Source organism: Lutra lutra, chromosome 16, assembly GCF_902655055.1.
Source record: "Lutra lutra chromosome 16, mLutLut1.2, whole genome shotgun sequence".
Classification (NCBI taxonomy): Eukaryota; Metazoa; Chordata; class Mammalia; order Carnivora; family Mustelidae; genus Lutra; species Lutra lutra.
The window spans coordinates 48,453,594-48,471,584 of record NC_062293.1 but is presented as its reverse complement, the minus strand read 5'-3'; the positions used below and the strand labels follow the sequence as shown (position 1 = coordinate 48,471,584).

Here is a 17,991-nt window from a genome sequence, read left to right as displayed (position 1 = left end):
GTGTGTGTGTATTTCTATCATATATTAGGTCAGCCATTTCCCAGATTCCGAATCAGTCTGTTTATATGCTGCCCCATTTCACATCTGAAGGACAAGAGCCCATGGACCGCTTTCCCCTCCGGCCAGATAAAATAGGAACAGAATTCTCACCAGCCGTGTCAAGGACAAATGCCGCTGTGGGGGGCCACCAAGGAGGCGCTACTGCACCTCAGCTTTCGGAGGAGGAAGACAGAGTTGCCCTCAGTGGCTCGGCTCTGCCTGCCCTGTCAGCCGCTCTGAAAGCCTGGATTCTGTGATAAGTCTTCAGACAGCTTTCTGTGTTTCTCCTGTTTTGTCTTCTATTTTGTGTATTTAAGCTACATGAGCTTATTCTTATAAAACAGTAAGACCATTGACTAGAGGAACAGAATGTTCTGGATACCCACTGTAGCCAGCTTAAGCCCTGAGGTCGTGAATAACTCTCTTGATTGAACAGGCCAGGAGTGCCGGCAGTGCCGGACAACCCTCTGGCAGCCCTCGCTAGATAAATGGTACGTTGGGACTGTTTTCCTTTTTCCCTTGACCCTCCTGCCTCCCTGTGTCAGCTTTTTCAAGAAATGAAAATGGAATCCCTGCAATCTGTTGTTTTCATTTCTGTCACTCCCTACACGGACTTTAATTTCCTCTGTGTTTGGCTGTGCTAGGAAGCAGAGCTTAAGCAGCATGTACGTGACCATTTTCCAGAAGCCGTTTAGATGTGAGTGCCTCCCCCCAACTTTGGTTCTGCGTGTCTGCACTCTGGTGACACCTCACAAAACGTCCGTTGTGTCAGCCACATCAGGATGAAAGGGGGTTAGGAAGCCAACCATGCCTGAGATTCCTCTTCTTTGGGAATGATTTAGTAAACCCCATGAGCAGCTCTGGCCTCAGGAATGCTGGTGTCTGGCTTTGAGCACAGCCGCTGCCCCCATCCCTGCGAGGGATGCCCTGCTGAGGAAGCACAGCCAGGCGGGCCGCGCAGGGGCTGAGACCCCGACCGGACCATCCAGGGACAGGTAGAGCGGGGGCTATGGCTCTGTCTGGGTTTGTGCCCTTTGTCAGGATGAGCTGGAGAACAAACCAGCCACATCTTCAAGGAAGGTGATTCACCACACTTAAAAAGGTCTTGATTTAGTCTGCTTAGCACTTCCTTCCAGAAAACTCCATCTAGAGATCCGCCTGGAGGTGCTGGTCTGGGGATGGTACATGAAAGCTGTAAGAGGAGCAAAAGGAGGAGCTGTAGAGTGAAGAGAGAGGGCTTTGCACCATGAGACAATCCAGACGTCAGAGAACTTTCTCTGTTTTCCTGAAGGATGCTGGAGTTTGCTCTCCCCTCCTGTTTTGAACCCTTCAAACTTTTGGCTCTTTTGTGAGGAAAGGGCTATCAGACCAGTACACCCTGCCTGGATTCTACAACAAGGTCCTCTGCTCCTAGCCAGGCAGTGACAGGCTTGATCCCTTAACCGCTTGCTGGACGGCTCCCGGAGCAGGCCTGTCCTTTCTCTGAGTCAGGGTACGAGACACCACAAGACTGCCTGAGCCTCTCAGATTCGGCCCAGGACACGGTGGGTGGTGCACTGGCTCCTTGGTCAGCTGCGGGGGAGGGGTCCGAGCAGACGTGTCCGTGGGTGTTTGAGGGAGACCAGCCCACAGGTGTGGACAGGCAAGTGCTTCTTTAAACCCTTGGGTTTCAGTTTTCACCGATAGTTTTAGAATGTTTTAAAAAGGCAGTTTAGGGGTTGCCTGGGTGGCTCAGTGGGTTGGGCCGCTGCCTTCGGCTCAGGTCATGATCTCAGGGTCCTGGGATCGAGCCCCACATCCGGCTCTCTGCTCAGCAGGGAGCCTGCATCCTCCTCTCTCTCTACCTGCCTCTCTGCCTGCTTGTGATCTCTCTCTGTCAAATAAATAAATAAAATCTTTAAAAAAAAAAAAAGGCAGCTTAGAAATGTGAAAACAATGAACACTTCTGTGCTGCTTTTTTCTATAGCGCTTTTCCTCTACTGTATTATAGAGGAAAATATGTATGTATGTCCACTTCTACGCATGCAGTCCCAGTGCTGTTTTTACCTGTACTGTGTAGAAGAGGAAAGTGAGAAACACAGAGGTTATAGCTTACCAAGATCACAGAACCAGGAAGTGACCAAGATCGGCATTGGACGTGGGCGGTCGAGGTCCAGTGCAGTCCCTTCACCACTGGACTGCACTGCTTTTCACAAGCTGGATGTTTTCAGGGCCCCGAACATTCAGTCAGGCCGTGTCTGGGCTCAGAGCAAGCAAGAAGCAAGAGGCCCTCACCCTCCCTCTCCCCTACATGTTAACCCAGATTCTGGAGGTTTCCTCTCCCTGCCCTTCCCCCTGGGCCTCAGGGGATTTGCCTGTGAGCCTTGCTGGCCTCGTCCTCCCTCGAGATGCTGCCCCACACTTCCTGGGATTTCAGCAGCAGAGCTTGCCTGAGTCAGAGACCCCTGTGCTGTCTGGCGGGGGTGCTGTGTTGATGTGACTCAGAGTGGCCTGCAGCCCCGTTCTCATCTTGGAGGGAAGCCAGGCCAGGGAGGCGAAGTGGAGAAAAGGCTCTGCCAGCACTGAGAGAGCATGGTTCCTGCCACCAGTGGCCCTGGGCGGCCGCTACTCCCTCCCAAGCCTTGGCCACTCAGCTCTTTTCTCTTAATTCTGGAGCTATCCCAGCATCCTCCTGATCAATCTCTTTTTGCTTTGCCCCGGTGGGATTTGGGTCTCTTTTTTTTGCCACCAAGAGAACACTGGCTAATAGAGGTACCCCGGTGTCAGTTGATGTCACCTGGAATGTTGCAGTGGGTTCAGCAGAGCCTGATCTCCACCAGTGCTCTCACCCGGTGGAGGGAGCCTTTCAAACTGCAGCCTCCCTTACTGGGTCTTCGCTGTTTTAGGCGCTCCGTGTGCTGCACCTGTTCACCTTTGTTTGTCATTTCCCAGCCTGGCAAGGCTGTCAGACACTCCACTTTCTGTCCCACATGTTTCTGCATGTGGCCTCTTGGGTCCTTTGCAAATGCTGCTTCTTTAGCCTTGAGCACTTTCCAGAGAAACAGCCCCTCACAGGCCCCATCCCTGTGCAACAGAGTCCTGTGCCCCTGTGCTTGTACAAACCATGGAAGCACGCCCTGTAGATCTGTACCTGGTGCACTGAAGTGACTTGGGAAACAGCCTAGGTTGTGCCAGAATGCAGGTCTCGGCACACTACGGTGTCACAATGGCTGGTATTGCCTGATCACTGAGCACATTGCATGACCTGAGCTTCTTCAGCTGTGAGAAAGGGAGTAATGCCCACAGGGTTGTTCGGAGATAAAGATCATTAGGGAAAGTTCTAAGCATGGTACCTAACAGATCTGTCCACCGGTTCCAGCCTTCCTCTTGCCTTGGTGTCTGCCATACGCCTGATGTGAGCTCTCCTAGGGCAGCAGCGGGCCTCATTTGTCACTGGGGTCTTAACTCCCAGCTCTACACCTGGTCCACAGCAGGGGCCAATAAATGTGTGCAGTGTGTGAAGAAACAAATTCATACTTCGAAAAATGGAGTGAGTTTGGACTGACCTGCCCTGGGGAAGAAAGGCATTGAATTTCCTCAGCTGTCAAGGTTCTTTCTCCTTTCCTTAGAATGTGCCAGAGTCTTCTACGCTGCGGGTGCTAAGCTGGTGCTCTGCGGCCGAAACCAGGAGGCCCTGGAGGAGCTGACCAAAGAACTTACTGCTTCTCTGGCCACCAAGGTGAGCCCAGGGGTGTGTTTTCCGTGGGCCAGGGTTGCGGTGCATTGTCTACAGGTGCCTAAGGAGATGGCGGCCACTCCTGGGCTGCTGCATGTTCCACGTGCTCGCTCTGGACGAGCGAAGGCAGCGGGTCTCCATTGCCGGGGGAGGGAGGACTGTCGCAGGCTTCAGATCCCAACTCTGCCGCTTACTGGCACTGAGTTTAGGCAGTTCTCTCCGTGAATGCTTCTGCTCCCCCATTTCCTGGCTAATACCTAGTCATCTCTCTATGGTGGGAAAATGAGGGGGAGGTTGGCCATGACTTCTAAAATTTTAATTGTGAAAAAACATATGTGACATAGTACTTACATACATATAAAGATATACATATAAATGAAATGTACATGTCAAAGTGCTAATCATTTTAACCATTTATAGGTATACAACTCCGTGGCATTAAACACATTCAGGATGTGTATAACTCTCACCACTGTCTGTGTTTATCATCCCCAACAAAAATTCTATACCTGTTAACAATAATTCAGTCTTCCTCCTGTCTCTCTGGTGCTTGGAAATCTCTGTTCTACTTTCTTTCTATGTATTTGCCTATTCTAGATTCCTTATATAAGTGGAAAATACAATATTTGTCCTCTGTCTGGCTATTTCACTGAACGTTGTGTCTTCAGGTTCGTCCGTATTGTAGCATGAATCAAAATTTTATTCCATTTGATGGCGGAGTATTATTCCAGTGTACGTATATACCACATTTTGTTTATCCGTGACTTTGTTGATGTACACTGGAGTTTTCACCTTTTGGCTATTGTGAATAATGCTGCAGTGAACATTGTACATATTATGTTTGAGTCCCCGGTTTCGGTTTTTGTGAACATACACCTAGAACTGGAATGGGTGGGTCATAGGGTAGTTTTATGTTTAACCTGTTGAAGAACTGTCATCTGTTTTCCACGGCAGCCGCACCGTTTTACATTCCCACCAGCAACGCACAAGGGTTTTGCTTTCTCCACATTCTTGCCAACGCTTGGTTCTTTTCTGTGTGTTTTTTAATTGTACCCATCCTAGGAGATATGAAATGGTTTTGAGTTTCCCTAATTACAAATGAGGTTGAGCATCTCGTCCTGTGCTCACCGACCATTTATATGTCTTCTTGGGAAAAATGTCATTTCAAGTCCTTCTCCTGTCTTATGTTTGTTTTTGTTGTTGAGTTTAGTTCTCTATATATTCTGGATAGTAATCCCTTATCAGATCTGTGATTTGCATATATTTTTTCTCATTCAGCAGATTTTTTTTTCACTTCCTTGACAGTGAATCTGTATCCTTTGATGCAGAGAAGTTTGTTTTTTTTTTTAAAGATTTTATTTGAGAGAGAGAGCATGCACACACGAGCAGGTGGAGCAGCAGAGGGGGAGGGAGAAAAAAAATCTCTCGCAGACTCGGTGCTGAGTGCAGAGCCTGATGCGGGGACTCAGCCTCACAACCCAGAGATCATGACTTGAGCCTAAATCAAGAGTCAGTTGCTCAACCAGCTGAGCCACCAAAAAGTTTTTAATTTTGATGAAGCCCAGTTTATTTTTTCTTTTGTTGACTGTACTTGTGGTGCCACATCTTTGAGGTCGTTGCCACACCTAACATTATGAAGATTTTCCCCCATTTTTTAAAAAATATTTTATTCATTTATTTGACACAGAGAGATCACAAGTAGGCAGAGAGGCAGGCAGAGAGAGTGGGGGGAAGCAGGCTCCCTGCCTAGCAGGGCTCGATCTCAAGACCTTGAGATCATGATCTGAGCCAAAGGCAGAGGCTTAACCCACTGAGCCACCCAGGCGCCCCTTCCCCTGTGTTTTATTCTGTAATTTTAACTCCCAACATTTAGGTCTCTGATCCACTTGATTTAATTTTTGTATACGGTGTTAGGTGAGGTTTCACTTGCATGCTTTTGCATGTATATATCCAGTTTTCCCAGTCCCAGGTGTTGAAAAGATTGTTCTTTCCTCCTTGAATGGTCTTGGCACCCCTGTCACAGTCATTTGGCCACGCACGTGAGGGTTTATTTCTGAGCTGCCCTTCCTGTTTCATTGGTCTGTGTCTGTCTTTATGCCAGTTCCGCACTGTTTGCTGTAGCTTTGCAGTAAGATTTGAAATCAGAAAGTGTGACTCTTCTAGCTGTGTTCCTTTTTTTTCAATGTTGTTTTGGTTGTGCACGGACCTTTGAGATTCCATGTGGATTTTAGGATTTTTTTTTTTTCTATTTCCTCCAAAACATGCATTTATTTTGATAGGGACAGCATTGACTCTTGGATCACTTTGGGTAGTATTGACTACTTAACAGTGTCAAGTTTTCCAGTCCATGAACGTGAGACGTCTTCCCATGTATTTAGGTTTTCTTTCACTTGTATCAGCAGTGTTTTGTAGTGTTTAGCATACAAATCGTTGACCTCTTCAGTTTGATTTATTCCTATATATTTAATTCTTTTAGTTGCTATTATAAATGGATTGCTTTCATAATTTCCTTTTCAGATTACTCATTGCTGGTATATGGAAATATAGCTGGTGTGTGTGTGTTGATCTGGTACCTTGCAACTCTGCTGAGCTTACGATAACTCTAATAGCGTTCTCTGGATTCTTCGGGACCTCCTATGTATGGGATTGTGTCATCTGTGAACAGTTGTACATTTTCCTGTCCAATGTGGGTGCCTTTTATTTCTTGTTCTTGTATAAGTGCTCTGCTTAGAACCTAGTACTGTGTTGAATAGCTACAGTGAGAGCAGGCATCCTCGTCTGGTTCTTGGTCATAGGGGAACACTTCCTGTCTTATACCATTGAACATACATTAGGTGTAGGTTTTTCATAAATGTCCTTTACCATGTTGAGGACTTTACCCTCCATTCCTGGTTTTCTGGGGTTTTATCATTAAAGGGTGTTGGAATTTCTCAAATCTCTTTTTTGCATCAATTGAGAGGATGATGATGTAGTTTTTTCCTTTGTTCTGTCAACGTGATATATTGGTTGATTTTGTTATATTGGATGACCCGGCATTCCTAGGATAAATCTCACTTGTTCATGGTGAGCATCTTTCCAGTACACTGTTGGATTTGAGTTGCTGGTATTGTGTGGAGGATTTTAGCATCTGTATTCATGAAGGATATTGGTCTGTAATTTTCTTGTGCTGTCTTTATCTGGACTTGGTATCAGAGTAATGCTGGCCTCACAGAATGAATTAAGAAGTGTTCTGTCATTTTTCTTCAGTTTTTTGGAAGAGGATGACAAGTGTTGATGTTAATTCCTTTTCCAAGTTTGGTGAAATTCACCGGTGAAGCCATCTGGTTCCTGACATTTCTCTGTTGGGAGGTTTTAGGGTATCACTTCAGTCTTTCTTACCTCCTCTGTGTCTGCTGAGATTTTTCTATTTCTTCTTGAGTCAGGGAATTTGTGTATTTCGAGGAATTTTTTCAGTTCTTCTAGGTTATCTCATTTATGGGCATACAGTTGTCGATTGTATTATAACCTTTTTAAACTATTTTTTTAAAGATTTTATTTACTTATTTTTTGATAGAGAGAGAGACACAGCGAGAGAGGGAACACAAGCAGGGGGAGTGCGAGAGAGAGAAGCAGGCTTCCCGCTGAGCAGGGAGCCCAATGCGATGGGGGCGGGAGGGGGGTGGTGGTGATCCCAGGCGCCTGAGACCATGACCTGAGCCTATGGCAGACCCTTAATTACTGAGCTACCCAGGCGCCCCTATAACCTTTTATATCTAGGTAGGGACCTACTCCATCCTTTCTTTCTTTGTCTAGCTCATGGTTTCTCAATTTTGTTGATCTTTTCGATGAACCAACTTTTGGTTTCATGATATTCTTTATTTCTACTCTCTATTTTATCTCCTCTCTAATCTTTATTTCCTTCCTCTGCTAGCTTTTGGGTTAATTTACTCTGTTCTAGTTCCCTAAGGTGTAAAGTTGTATTATTGATTTGAGATCTCTCTCTTTTTTTTTTTTTTTAAATATAGGCACTTATAGGTACAAATTTCCCTCTTACCACTGCTTTCACTGCATCCCATAAGTTTGAGTGTTTTATGTATTCATTTTCATTTGTGTCTAAATAATTTCTAATTTCCCTTGTTATTTCTTTTATGAGTCAGTGCTTCTTTAAGAGTGTGTTGTTTAATTTCCACTGGTTTTCCAGTTTACATTCTGTTACTGATTTCTAGCTTCATCACACTGTGGTTGAAGAAGACACTTTAAATGCTATCTTTTTCAATCTGTTAACATTTGTTTTGTGGCCTAACATGTGGTCTGTCCTGGAGAATGTTCCATATGTGGTTGAGAAGAATGGGTGTGGTGCTGTTGTTGGGTGGGATGTTCTATATGTCTGTTCAGTCCTATTGGTTTATAGTATTCGGGTCATCTGTTTTGTAATTGATCTTCTGATTGCTTGTTCTGTCTCTTTAAAATGGAGTATTGAAATACCACAATATTATTATAGAACTGTTTCTGATTTAAAGCCTACTTTGTATGATACTAATACAGCCACTCCAGCTCTCTTTTGGTTATTATTTACATGGAATAACCTTTTGTCATCCTTTTACTTTCAACCCAGTTGTATCTTTGGATCTAAAATGAGTCTCTTAAAGACAGCATATAGTTGGATTTTTTTAAAAAATTCTAGCTGTCAAGTGGTGTTCTGATGAGAAAGTTTAAATTGTTTATATTTAAAATAATTACTAGTAAGGAGGAACTTCTTCCATTTTGCTATTTGTTTTCTGTATGCTTTATAGCTTTTTTGGACCCTCCTTTCCTGCATTACTGTCTTGTGTGCTTAGTTGATTTTTTTTTTTTTTTAAAGATTTTATTTATTTATTTGACAGAGAGAGATCACAAGCAGGCAGAGAGGCAGGTAGAGAGAGAGGAGGAAGCAGGCTCCCTGCCGAGCAGAGAGCCCGATGCGGGCCTCGATCCCAGGACCCTGAGATCATGACCTGAGCCGAAGGCAGCGGCTCAACCCACTGAGCCACCCAGGCGCCCGCTTAGTTGATTTTTTAAAAAAAGATTTTATTTATTTATTTGACAGAGATCACAAGTAAGGTAGAGAGGCAGGCAGAGAGAGAGAGGAAGGGAAGCAGGCTCCTGCTGAGCAGAGAGCCTGGTGGGGGGCTCAATCCCAGGACCCTGGCATCATGACCTGAGCCGAAAGCAGAGGCTTTAACCCACTGAGCCACCCAGGCATCCCCCCAACCTTTTTTTTTTTTTTTTAAGATTTCATCCATCTTTCTCTGTCAAGAGAAAGAGATCACAAGTAGGCAGAGAGGCGGGCAGACAGAGAGGGAGAAACAGGCTCCCTGCTGAGCAGAGAGCCCGATGTGGGGCTCGACCCCAGGACCCTGGGATCATGACCTGAGCCAAAGGCAGAGGCTTAACCCACTGAGCCACCCAGGTGCCCCTCCAGAATTTTTTTTATAATTTCAATTTCTTTGATGGCATTTCTTTAATGATACTCATTTTGTTTATACATGAATTTTCTGCCTTTCTCCGTGTCTTCCTTTAGCACTTTGAGGATCCTTTAAGACATTTGTTTTAAAAATCTTTGTCTTATAAGTCCATTGTCTGGGCTTCCTCAGGTATGTTTTCTGGGGATTTATTTATATTTTTGAATATCAAAACAACATGTGTTAACTCTTATAAATCAACTGGAAACCATTTTAGCCAGTGGTGATTAAAATAATGCAACTTGCCTCCATGCCACACCTCAGTGATCCACCACCAGAACACAAACCTGATTTTTAGAAGACAAGGTCTTTATTGCCTACTTTGGCTCCCTCATGCCCCCAAGAAGTGTGGCTTGTCTTTCCTACAGCTGCCTACCACAGGGATGTAGGGATGGGGGATGGAAACCTACCACCAAGGCGATGGCTAGAATTGACCAAAATTATCTATAATTTGCCAACCAGGCACTGTCTTAGAAGCTGCAAGGATTCAGATAGACTCCAGAGTTCCAGAATTTTCTCTTCAGAGAGTTTCTGCCAGTACAACGTCCAGGTGGAAAGAGATTCTTGGCACTTCCTACTCTGCCGTCTTCTCTGATTTCACATCCCTACCCCTCCTTTTAATCTCTTATTAAACTCACATCCATTGGGAAGCCCTCTAAGTTAGACGGCTCAGTTATTCATTTCTCTGGCATCTTATACGTCTTCGTGATATGCTTCACAGCTACAGAATTTGTCTTCCTCACTAGACAGGATGCTTCTGGAAGACAGGAATGGTGTTTGTCTTGCTTTCTGCCCTGTCCCCAGCCTCTGGCATATCGGAGATATATAACAAAATGTTTCATGAACAAATGAACAAAAAGGACAGTCTGAGAAGGACGGCCCCTGTCAGGAGAAGCACTGTTTAATGTCGTGATGATATACAGCACAGTGCTGGCACATTGAGGGGAGCCTGGCTCTAGTGGTCATTTTCAGTTTGGGGGAGAAGTTGCCCTGGTGAGGTGTGAGCACCAGAGGCAGGAACCTCCAGGCCACATTTCTTTGGAGGAAAAGGTACTAGAGCCTGTGCCGTGCCATGCCCAGGCCAATTCCAGCGCTCTGAGAAGCAGGGACATGTGGCTCACATGCCTGTCACTCTGAAGGTGCATTTGGTTTCTGTCATATTTGACCAGGTGCAGACACACAAGCCTTACACGGTGACCTTTGACCTCACGGACCCCGGGGCCATCGTTGCTGCGACAGCCGAGATCCTGCAGTGCTTCGGCCACGTGGATGTGCTCATCAACAACGCAGGCATCAGCTACCGAGGCACCATAGTGGACACCACCACGGACGTGGATAAGAAAGTCATGGAGACAAACTACTTTGGCCCAGTTGCTCTAACAAAAGGTAACAGTCCTGAAGTCAAAGGGAAAAGAGCACTCTATGTTGGCATTCTTTTTACTTTACTTGATTTCTTTTTAGCTAAATGTTGCCTAACTCCATCTATTTTACCCCGGAATGGGCGTTGTCATTACAGCTTGGGTGTTTGTTTTCTCCAGGCTTTCATTTGCATTTGCTTGATCTGCTTTCCAGCCTTAAATCAAGATGTTCTCCTCAGGGATAGCTTATTTGTACAGCATCACATCCATTTCCTTTTCATGGTGTTTGGAAGCCCAGGCAGAGTGGGACATTTTTGTGCCCAGCCACAGATACCAGTCACAGGGAGAGGCTCTCCCTAGAAAGGGGGACCGAGCAGACCGTTCCTAGTGACCAGGCGTCTGCCTGCCTCCCTCCTTGCCCCCTTCCCGCTCCTCCCTCCTGGCGATCTGCTGGGTGCCGGAGGCCTGAGCATTCCCACCAGTGTTCTGCTCCCCGTGAGAAGCTTTTTCCTCTACTCAAGCCTCCTCTAAAGCCTCTGCTGTCTTTCTTTAGCACTCCTGCCCTCCATGATCAAAAGGCGACAAGGCCATGTTGTGGCGATCAGCAGCATCCAGGGCAAAATCAGCATTCCTTTCCGATCAGCGTGTGAGTACTCTCTTCTCCCTCCCCCACGTGCTTTTCCTTATTGTCTTCTCATGATTGTAAAGATGGCACATTTAGTATGCAGAATTCAGACATGTAAGAAATACTCAACGCAGAGTGTGAGGGGGCTTGATCAGAATGTGTTCTGCTGAGCGGAATGTCTGGGTTCCAGCTCTGCTCCTTACCCGCTCTATGTGACCTTGTGCAAAGGTGCCCACTGCTCTGTACCCCGGTCTTTATCTGTAAAAGGGAGGCCGGGGCAGTCCCAGCCTCAGAGGGCTGCTGGGAGATTGTGGCAGTCTGCGAGGGCCGCATACGTGCCGCGCGTGGTTGGCCACTAGCCCATTACTGGGTTTCGCCGTGGACACACAACATGTCCACGTGATCAGTCTGCAGCACACGCCTCCCAGCTTCTCTCCTGTGATCAAATACTCAGACATGGGATTACAGTGTACATACTGTTCTGTGCCTTGCTTATTCCACTCGGTGATATAACTTTCCACATCAACATATGCAGTTCACTTGATCCTTCCAAGTGAGTCTGTAGTAATGCATTGGATAGATGTGACGTGAGTCATTTAGCCATTTTCCTGGACACAGGAAGATTGCTTTCCCTTCAGTTCTTGACCAGTAGCAATGATGTGCTACCCAGAATATTCTTAAATATTTCCATCTCTGGCCACTTGTGGAAGGGTCTCAAAAAGTGGAAATCATAACCAAAAAATGAAACCGCCACATTGACTTCCAGTTCCCACTCTCACCTCCTTGTGCAAGTGACTGCGCCAGAAGTTTAAGATCTCATTTCTCCCATCTGCCTGCCATCATGGTGTGCCAGCAAGCAGACGGAGCCTGTGCTTGTTGTGTTGACAGATTTTAAAGGCGATTTCCCAGACTGCCCCGGTAGCTCTGTTCTTTGCTCCGCCCTCTGCTAGACTGACCTGTGGCAGCCTCCTCTGCTCTCAACTGCCTCCAAGCGCTGGCCTCACCCAAAGGCAGCTGCAGAATTGGCAGCGAGGGAAGAAAGAGCAGAGCTGGGTCAGCACTTTGGAAGGACGGTAGCAGACATCCAGCTGGATGACACGGTGTGGCTGATCTGGAACTGTCACAAAGACATCCTCTTCCTCTCCAGATAGGACCCCCTGCTCTGCCTCATGGTTCTAGTTGCATGTCCTTGGGCAAGTAGCTTAACTCCTCTGACCCCTGTTTCCTTGCTTGCGAAGAGACTAATGGCTCCCACACATGTTCCACAGAGCAGCGTTAAAGGTGAAATGAGACATCTGGAGACAGAAAGTCCTTTGTGAATCGGGAAGCACTCTGGCCATATTTGTTCCTGTGGTGGTGATTTCCCTGTTTGCCGGCATTCTGTTTCAGCTCTGGGATAGCTATCGAAGGCAGCTCAGTGGTTCAGGAATAAACAGAATCACCAGTGATAAAGCAAGTGAAGTGAAATGTTAGTAATAGATAAATCAGGGTGAAGGCTATACAGTGTTCTTTGTACGAAATTACTTCCAACCTTTGATTTATCTCTGATCCGGGCACTTGGTAACAAGCAGACTTGAGTGTGGCAGTGCATCTGGGCACGTTGGTTAATCCTGGCGAGCAGCAGTCTTCTCATCTGTGAAATGGGAGAGCAGCTCACCCTGCCTCCCACTACTGTCGTGAGGACCAAAGAAGATGACCCAGGTGGCACTTTGAGCCCCGTGCCCTGCAGTTCGGCATGGTGACAGTGTAGGTCAGCACAGCCAGCCTGAGGACCTACAGCCTGAGACTCCATGAGACCTGGCATCAGGGTGCAGCCTTCTATTTTGGGGGGCCCCCAGGATGACTCTTGTCTGTCCTCAGGCCTGGGCTGCACCCCTGGGATCACAGCTGATAGGAGAAGCTCTCTCTACCTACCCACAAACTATACTTCCAGCCCCCAGCAGCCTGGCCCAGAGCGAAGCTGCTGGCCTCCAGAAGGTGCTGCAGTGAGTTCCAACTCTGGAATTTCTCATGGGACTCGCTGGGACACTTCCTTGCTTCTTCCCTGTTTTCTTGCCTGATGGATTGCCCCTTTCCTAACACTAGAACATTTAGAAGTCTGAATTGGAGGAAACCGATTTTCAGTGGAGATGCTATGTGTTTTCCAAGAATGTCATTGTCGGGTCACTGTGTCCCCACGCAGAGCACCTGTCAGCATGTTTGGAGCCGTGGCTCACAGGGAGCAAGCTCGGTAGCTCTTCCTGACAGGGAGCTACTCCACGGAAGCTCATCAAACAAAATACATAAGAAAGTGGGGCATGGATTTCAGACACACACTCCCTTGCCTGCAGGGATGCTCCCTGGTAGCACTGCTTCAGTGACATAAACTGGAAGCCACCCACACAGTCCCGCGGCCGGGGCGGCCTCTGTGGTCCCGGACCCGTGGAAGCATGGCGGGCCTGCGTGGGGGGCACAGAGTCCACTGCGTGAAGAGAGCTACTTGCAGGAATAATGTAGACAGTATGAGCTAAAAAAAATTCTTTAAGTGTCAAATCACATATACGTACATAGGATATGTAGAAGATAAATCCTGCAACACCAATAGCACAGGTGACCTCTGGAGAATGGAACTGGAGGATGGAAGGAAGACCTTCACTTTTTACTTCGTGTCCTCTGACCTGTGTGAATGTTTTACCTATTAGGCATTAAGGGTTTTTTTTGTTTTTTGTTTCTTTTAACTCTTAACATTAGAATAATTGCAGATTTCAGGGCGCCTAGGTGGCTCGGTTGAATGTCTGACTTGTGTTTTCTGCTCACATTGTGATCTCAGGGAGCGTGAGGTCAAGCCCTATCTTGGGCTCCGTGCTCAGCAGGGAGTCTGCTTGAAATTCTCTCCCTCGCCTTCTGCCCTGTCCTCCCACTCACACTCTCGCACTCTCTCTAAAATAAATAAGTACATCTTAAAAAAAAAAAAAAAAGGATTTCAGATTTAAAGAAAAGTGTCAGGAACAGTACAAAGAACTCCCGTGTTCCCTTCACACAGATTCCCCAGTTGTTAACATTTGACCATATTTGCTCTGTCCTAGTCTGTGTGTGTTGTGTGTGTATGCACATACATGTGTGTATAAAATTTCCATTTTTTTTTCCTGAACCTCCTGAAAGAAGGCTGGAGACATGACATTCCTTTACTCCTACACAGTTCAGGGTATTTCCTGAGAACAAGAATACAATGTGCTTCCCTAACTCAGGAAATATACACTGCTATAATAGTATAATCTAAAATTGTAATATCAGTTTTGAAGTAAAAGAGAATGAATGGGAATGAATCTGTGGGCCTGTCCCAGGCCCTCTCCCTCACCTGCGTGTCTGGCCATGAACCTTTGCAGATGCGGCTTCCAAACACGCAACCCAGGCCTTCTTTGACTGTCTTCGTGCCGAGATGGAGCAGTATGAGATCGAGGTGACTGTCATCAGCCCTGGCTACATCCACACCAACCTCTCTCTCAATGCCGTCACTGCTGATGGGTCCACATATGGAGGTGAGGCCCTACTTTCTATTTTCTTCCATGAAAAGCTGTTGGTTGGCCACAGTGAGATGTGCTTGTTTTTTTTTTTTTCATTTGGGATGTAATTTTTTAAACCCCAGACCTTGCTGTGTGGGTATTGACCGCTGCTCAGTGGTCATTAGCACGAGCCATCTGCAGCCTGAGCTCACCATTGCAGCTGTCGGAACAGGGTCCCTGGTGGCCAGGACTTTGAGTCCTTTGAAGGACTTAGAAGCCCAAGCTTCCAAATTAAAATCATCTAAAGTAAAACTAAAGTGGATTAACTTCATGGAAAGTATGGCTTGCTCGACCCAAAAGATTTCCCACCCAATGTGCTTGAGAAATGACTGGTTTCAGGGTGCTCAAAGGAAAGAGTGCAGCTTTCTGGGGTGAGGCTGGGTGCACCGGTCTCAGTCCCCATCTTGCTTCAGCCGGAGACACGGTGAGCTGACATGCAATCAGCACTGGTGGGCTGGACAGTCTGGCCCCAACATGTGGGCTCCGGCGGCCTCCCCAGCCCACCGACCCACCCATGCTGTTGATGCGGGGGTCAACTCTGCTCCCTCTTGCTTGCATGACCCCACCTCTTGAGAAGTGACCTGCCGTGTCGTGCCTCTGTGGAGGTGCCCTCTTGCGTCTGTGCTCTGGTGTTCAGCAGGGGCCTGCAGGTCGTGTACCACCCCCGGCCAGACTGGAACCAGACTGGATAGTGGCTCCCTCAGCAAGTCAGCAGGAGCCAAACAGAAGCACCAAGCCAGAGAGGTTCATACTTACTTATACCTGGGAGAATCTTTTTTTAACAATTCCCTTTGTGGCATTTAAAAGTAAATAACAATTAGAAACCTGTTCTGTGTTAATGGAAACACGGGGAGAGCAGATATTGGGGAGGAAGCTCTTGCAGTTTGGACGGCTCATTGATGGTTGCAAATGGCCCATGCTGGTGGCCTTTCCTCTCCACCTGCCAGCTGGTTGTATTTTGTGGGCAAAATTGTCAGATTATAAGGAAAGGAGGAACATCAGTTGGTGTTAACCAGCTTCATACCTCACAAACTCTGAACCTCTCTGTTAATACCTCAAACAAACCAAGGCTTTCTTCCTGGTCCTTGTCCAGGTAACATAGGACGTGGGGAACCGTGACATCTGTTCCTGAGTCACTTCATTCTCACTGCGGGGGGGAGGGGTGGTATAGTCTTCTCCCATCCCCCACCTGGCAGACCTCAAGCCAAGCCACTCAAGACCTACTCAGGGCCACACCAGCCTTCATTGTCAGTTCCAATAGACAATTCTCAAGGTGGAATCAGTGTGTGTGAAGGCTCACTCTTTCGGACCCCATCCCGGCTGGCCTTTGGTCTTTGTCACGGACCACCAGTTCCTAAGCACTGAGGAGGCCCGTTTACCTCCTTCCACGTCTCACCCGCACTCCGCCTCTCCCTGCTCACGCACACGGAACTGCAGACGGCTTCATCACTTCTGTGAGTACAGAGCAGTCGTGGATGGAGGCACTCCACCTGCCTCCCAGCAGACGGCGGGTGGAGCTTCGTGGTGGGAAATTCAGCAAACCTAGCTGATGCTGGTCCATGTCCACTCAAGTCCTTGGGAGAGGAACTTCTGCTTTGTAGTTCATGTCTTTCTTTTGTTTTGTTTATTTTAGTCATGGACAAGAGCACGGCCCAGGGCCGAAGCCCTGCAGAGGTGGCCCGGGATGTTCTGGCTGCTGTGGGGAAGAAAAAGAAAGATGTGATCCTGGGCGACCTGTTGCCGTCCTTGGCCATTTATCTGCGAACTCTGGCTCCTGGGCTCTTCTTCAGCCTCATGGCCTCCAGGGCCAGAAAGGAGCGCAAGTCCAAGAGCTCCTAGTCGTGCATCTGAGCTGGGCGGGGGGTCAGCGCCTGCCAGGGGCGGCAGCCTGCCTGGGCACAGCTGCATTTGTCGACACCTTCCTGGGTACTCGCCGTACGGGTGGGAAAGAGGGAACACACACTTCTCCCAAAGCTCCCTGGCTAGCCCCTGCTAATAGAATGAGAACCCAGAAGGGCAGCCACCTGCTCAGGGCTGGGGGGTGCCTCTGAAGGAACAAGTGTGGAGCTGACTTTGGGCTAAGACTCTGAAATAAATGAACGGTTAAGGGCTGTAGTCCTCAGGGCTGAAAGCACTGTGCCTCCTTTGAATTCCAGCCTGAGTCAGCTCCTCGAAAGTGTTTCAGCCTTGAAGACAGAAGACATCTTGACATCACCTGACCCACTTCTCTCATTTGACTGATCTGGATCACAAACTGATGGTTTTGGCAGAGTCCCCCGCAGTACTCAAGGGAGCAGGCTGTGGTTTGAAGACGCCATTGTCTGTATCCATTTTCAGGGTCCTACAGGACATCGTCCAGTGCAACAAACGGGCTTCTGTTTGTTCTGTCTTTCCATGTAGCCCAAGTGATGCTGACTTTAGTACCTAAGACATTCCCCAGTTTCCCTGTGAACTCTCCCCGGAAGCCATGTAGACCAGGCCCCACTCCAAGCAGAAGATGAATTTACTAAGGACACAGCAGCCAAAAGGGAGAGGAAACCCCCGCATGGGCCCACAGATGCTCTAGGGAGTCAGACTCCGAAGCCCGGGTGGCTGGGGGGTTCTAAGGCTGCAGACAGCCCCGGCGAGAGCGGTGCTCTGTTAGCTGTGCCTGTTGGAAGGTAGCCAGAGGGGTGCCTGCTTCCACCTGTCTGATTTATTAAAAATACGTGGTTGAGGTTGAGTAAATCCACTTCATAGCTGATGTTTAGGACGAAACTTTACCTATTATTGAGGCTGAAAGTGGAAATGGTGGCTGTCTTGTATGGCTTCCCCAACTTGGAATAAAAATATCCTAGCATGTCCTAGTGGCATCTTGCGCCGTCTCCTAACTCTGACCCTGTTGCGCTTGTATTTTAAACAGCTGTCCCTGAAATAAAAACGGCCAAAGCCAGCCTATGGTTAGTGTTTGAGGCTCCTAAGATTCCTGGGAGCAGGAGGACGAGGAGTGGGGCGTTAGATCTGGTGGTCGTCCCCAGTTCCCAGCAGGGCCTGAACATTCCAGGGGCCCATGGTTGGAATGTCGATACGGACATATAGGTTGGCTCTTCATTTACTACATAAACCATCTACCTCCCTCGTAACGTAGAGGAGAAGGATCTCACTGTTCACATCATGGGCACGAGCCCAGGGAAGAGCTGGGCCCATGACAGCCATAGCGGCCACTCTGAAGCCTACTCTGAGACTGCCTAAA

The 17,991-nt window shown here is 47.7% G+C and overlaps 1 protein-coding gene across 3 annotated transcripts in view; it reads left to right on the top strand.

Annotated features, from left to right (window-relative positions):
- Positions 1-17,602, top strand: part of DHRS7B (dehydrogenase/reductase 7B) — a 59,363-nt gene extending 41,761 nt beyond the window's left edge. For all 3 annotated transcript variants that reach the window (XM_047706867.1, XM_047706868.1, XM_047706866.1), the window contains 5 exons: positions 3,648-3,757; positions 10,404-10,620; positions 11,146-11,238; positions 14,583-14,735; positions 16,393-17,602. In XM_047706867.1, the coding sequence (XP_047562823.1) occupies positions 3,648-3,757; positions 10,404-10,620; positions 11,146-11,238; positions 14,583-14,735; positions 16,393-16,598 (779 nt within the window). In that variant the 3' untranslated portion in view covers positions 16,599-17,602. The remainder of the gene's footprint in view (positions 1-3,647; positions 3,758-10,403; positions 10,621-11,145; positions 11,239-14,582; positions 14,736-16,392) is intronic.
- Positions 17,603-17,991: the final 389 nt, after the last annotated feature.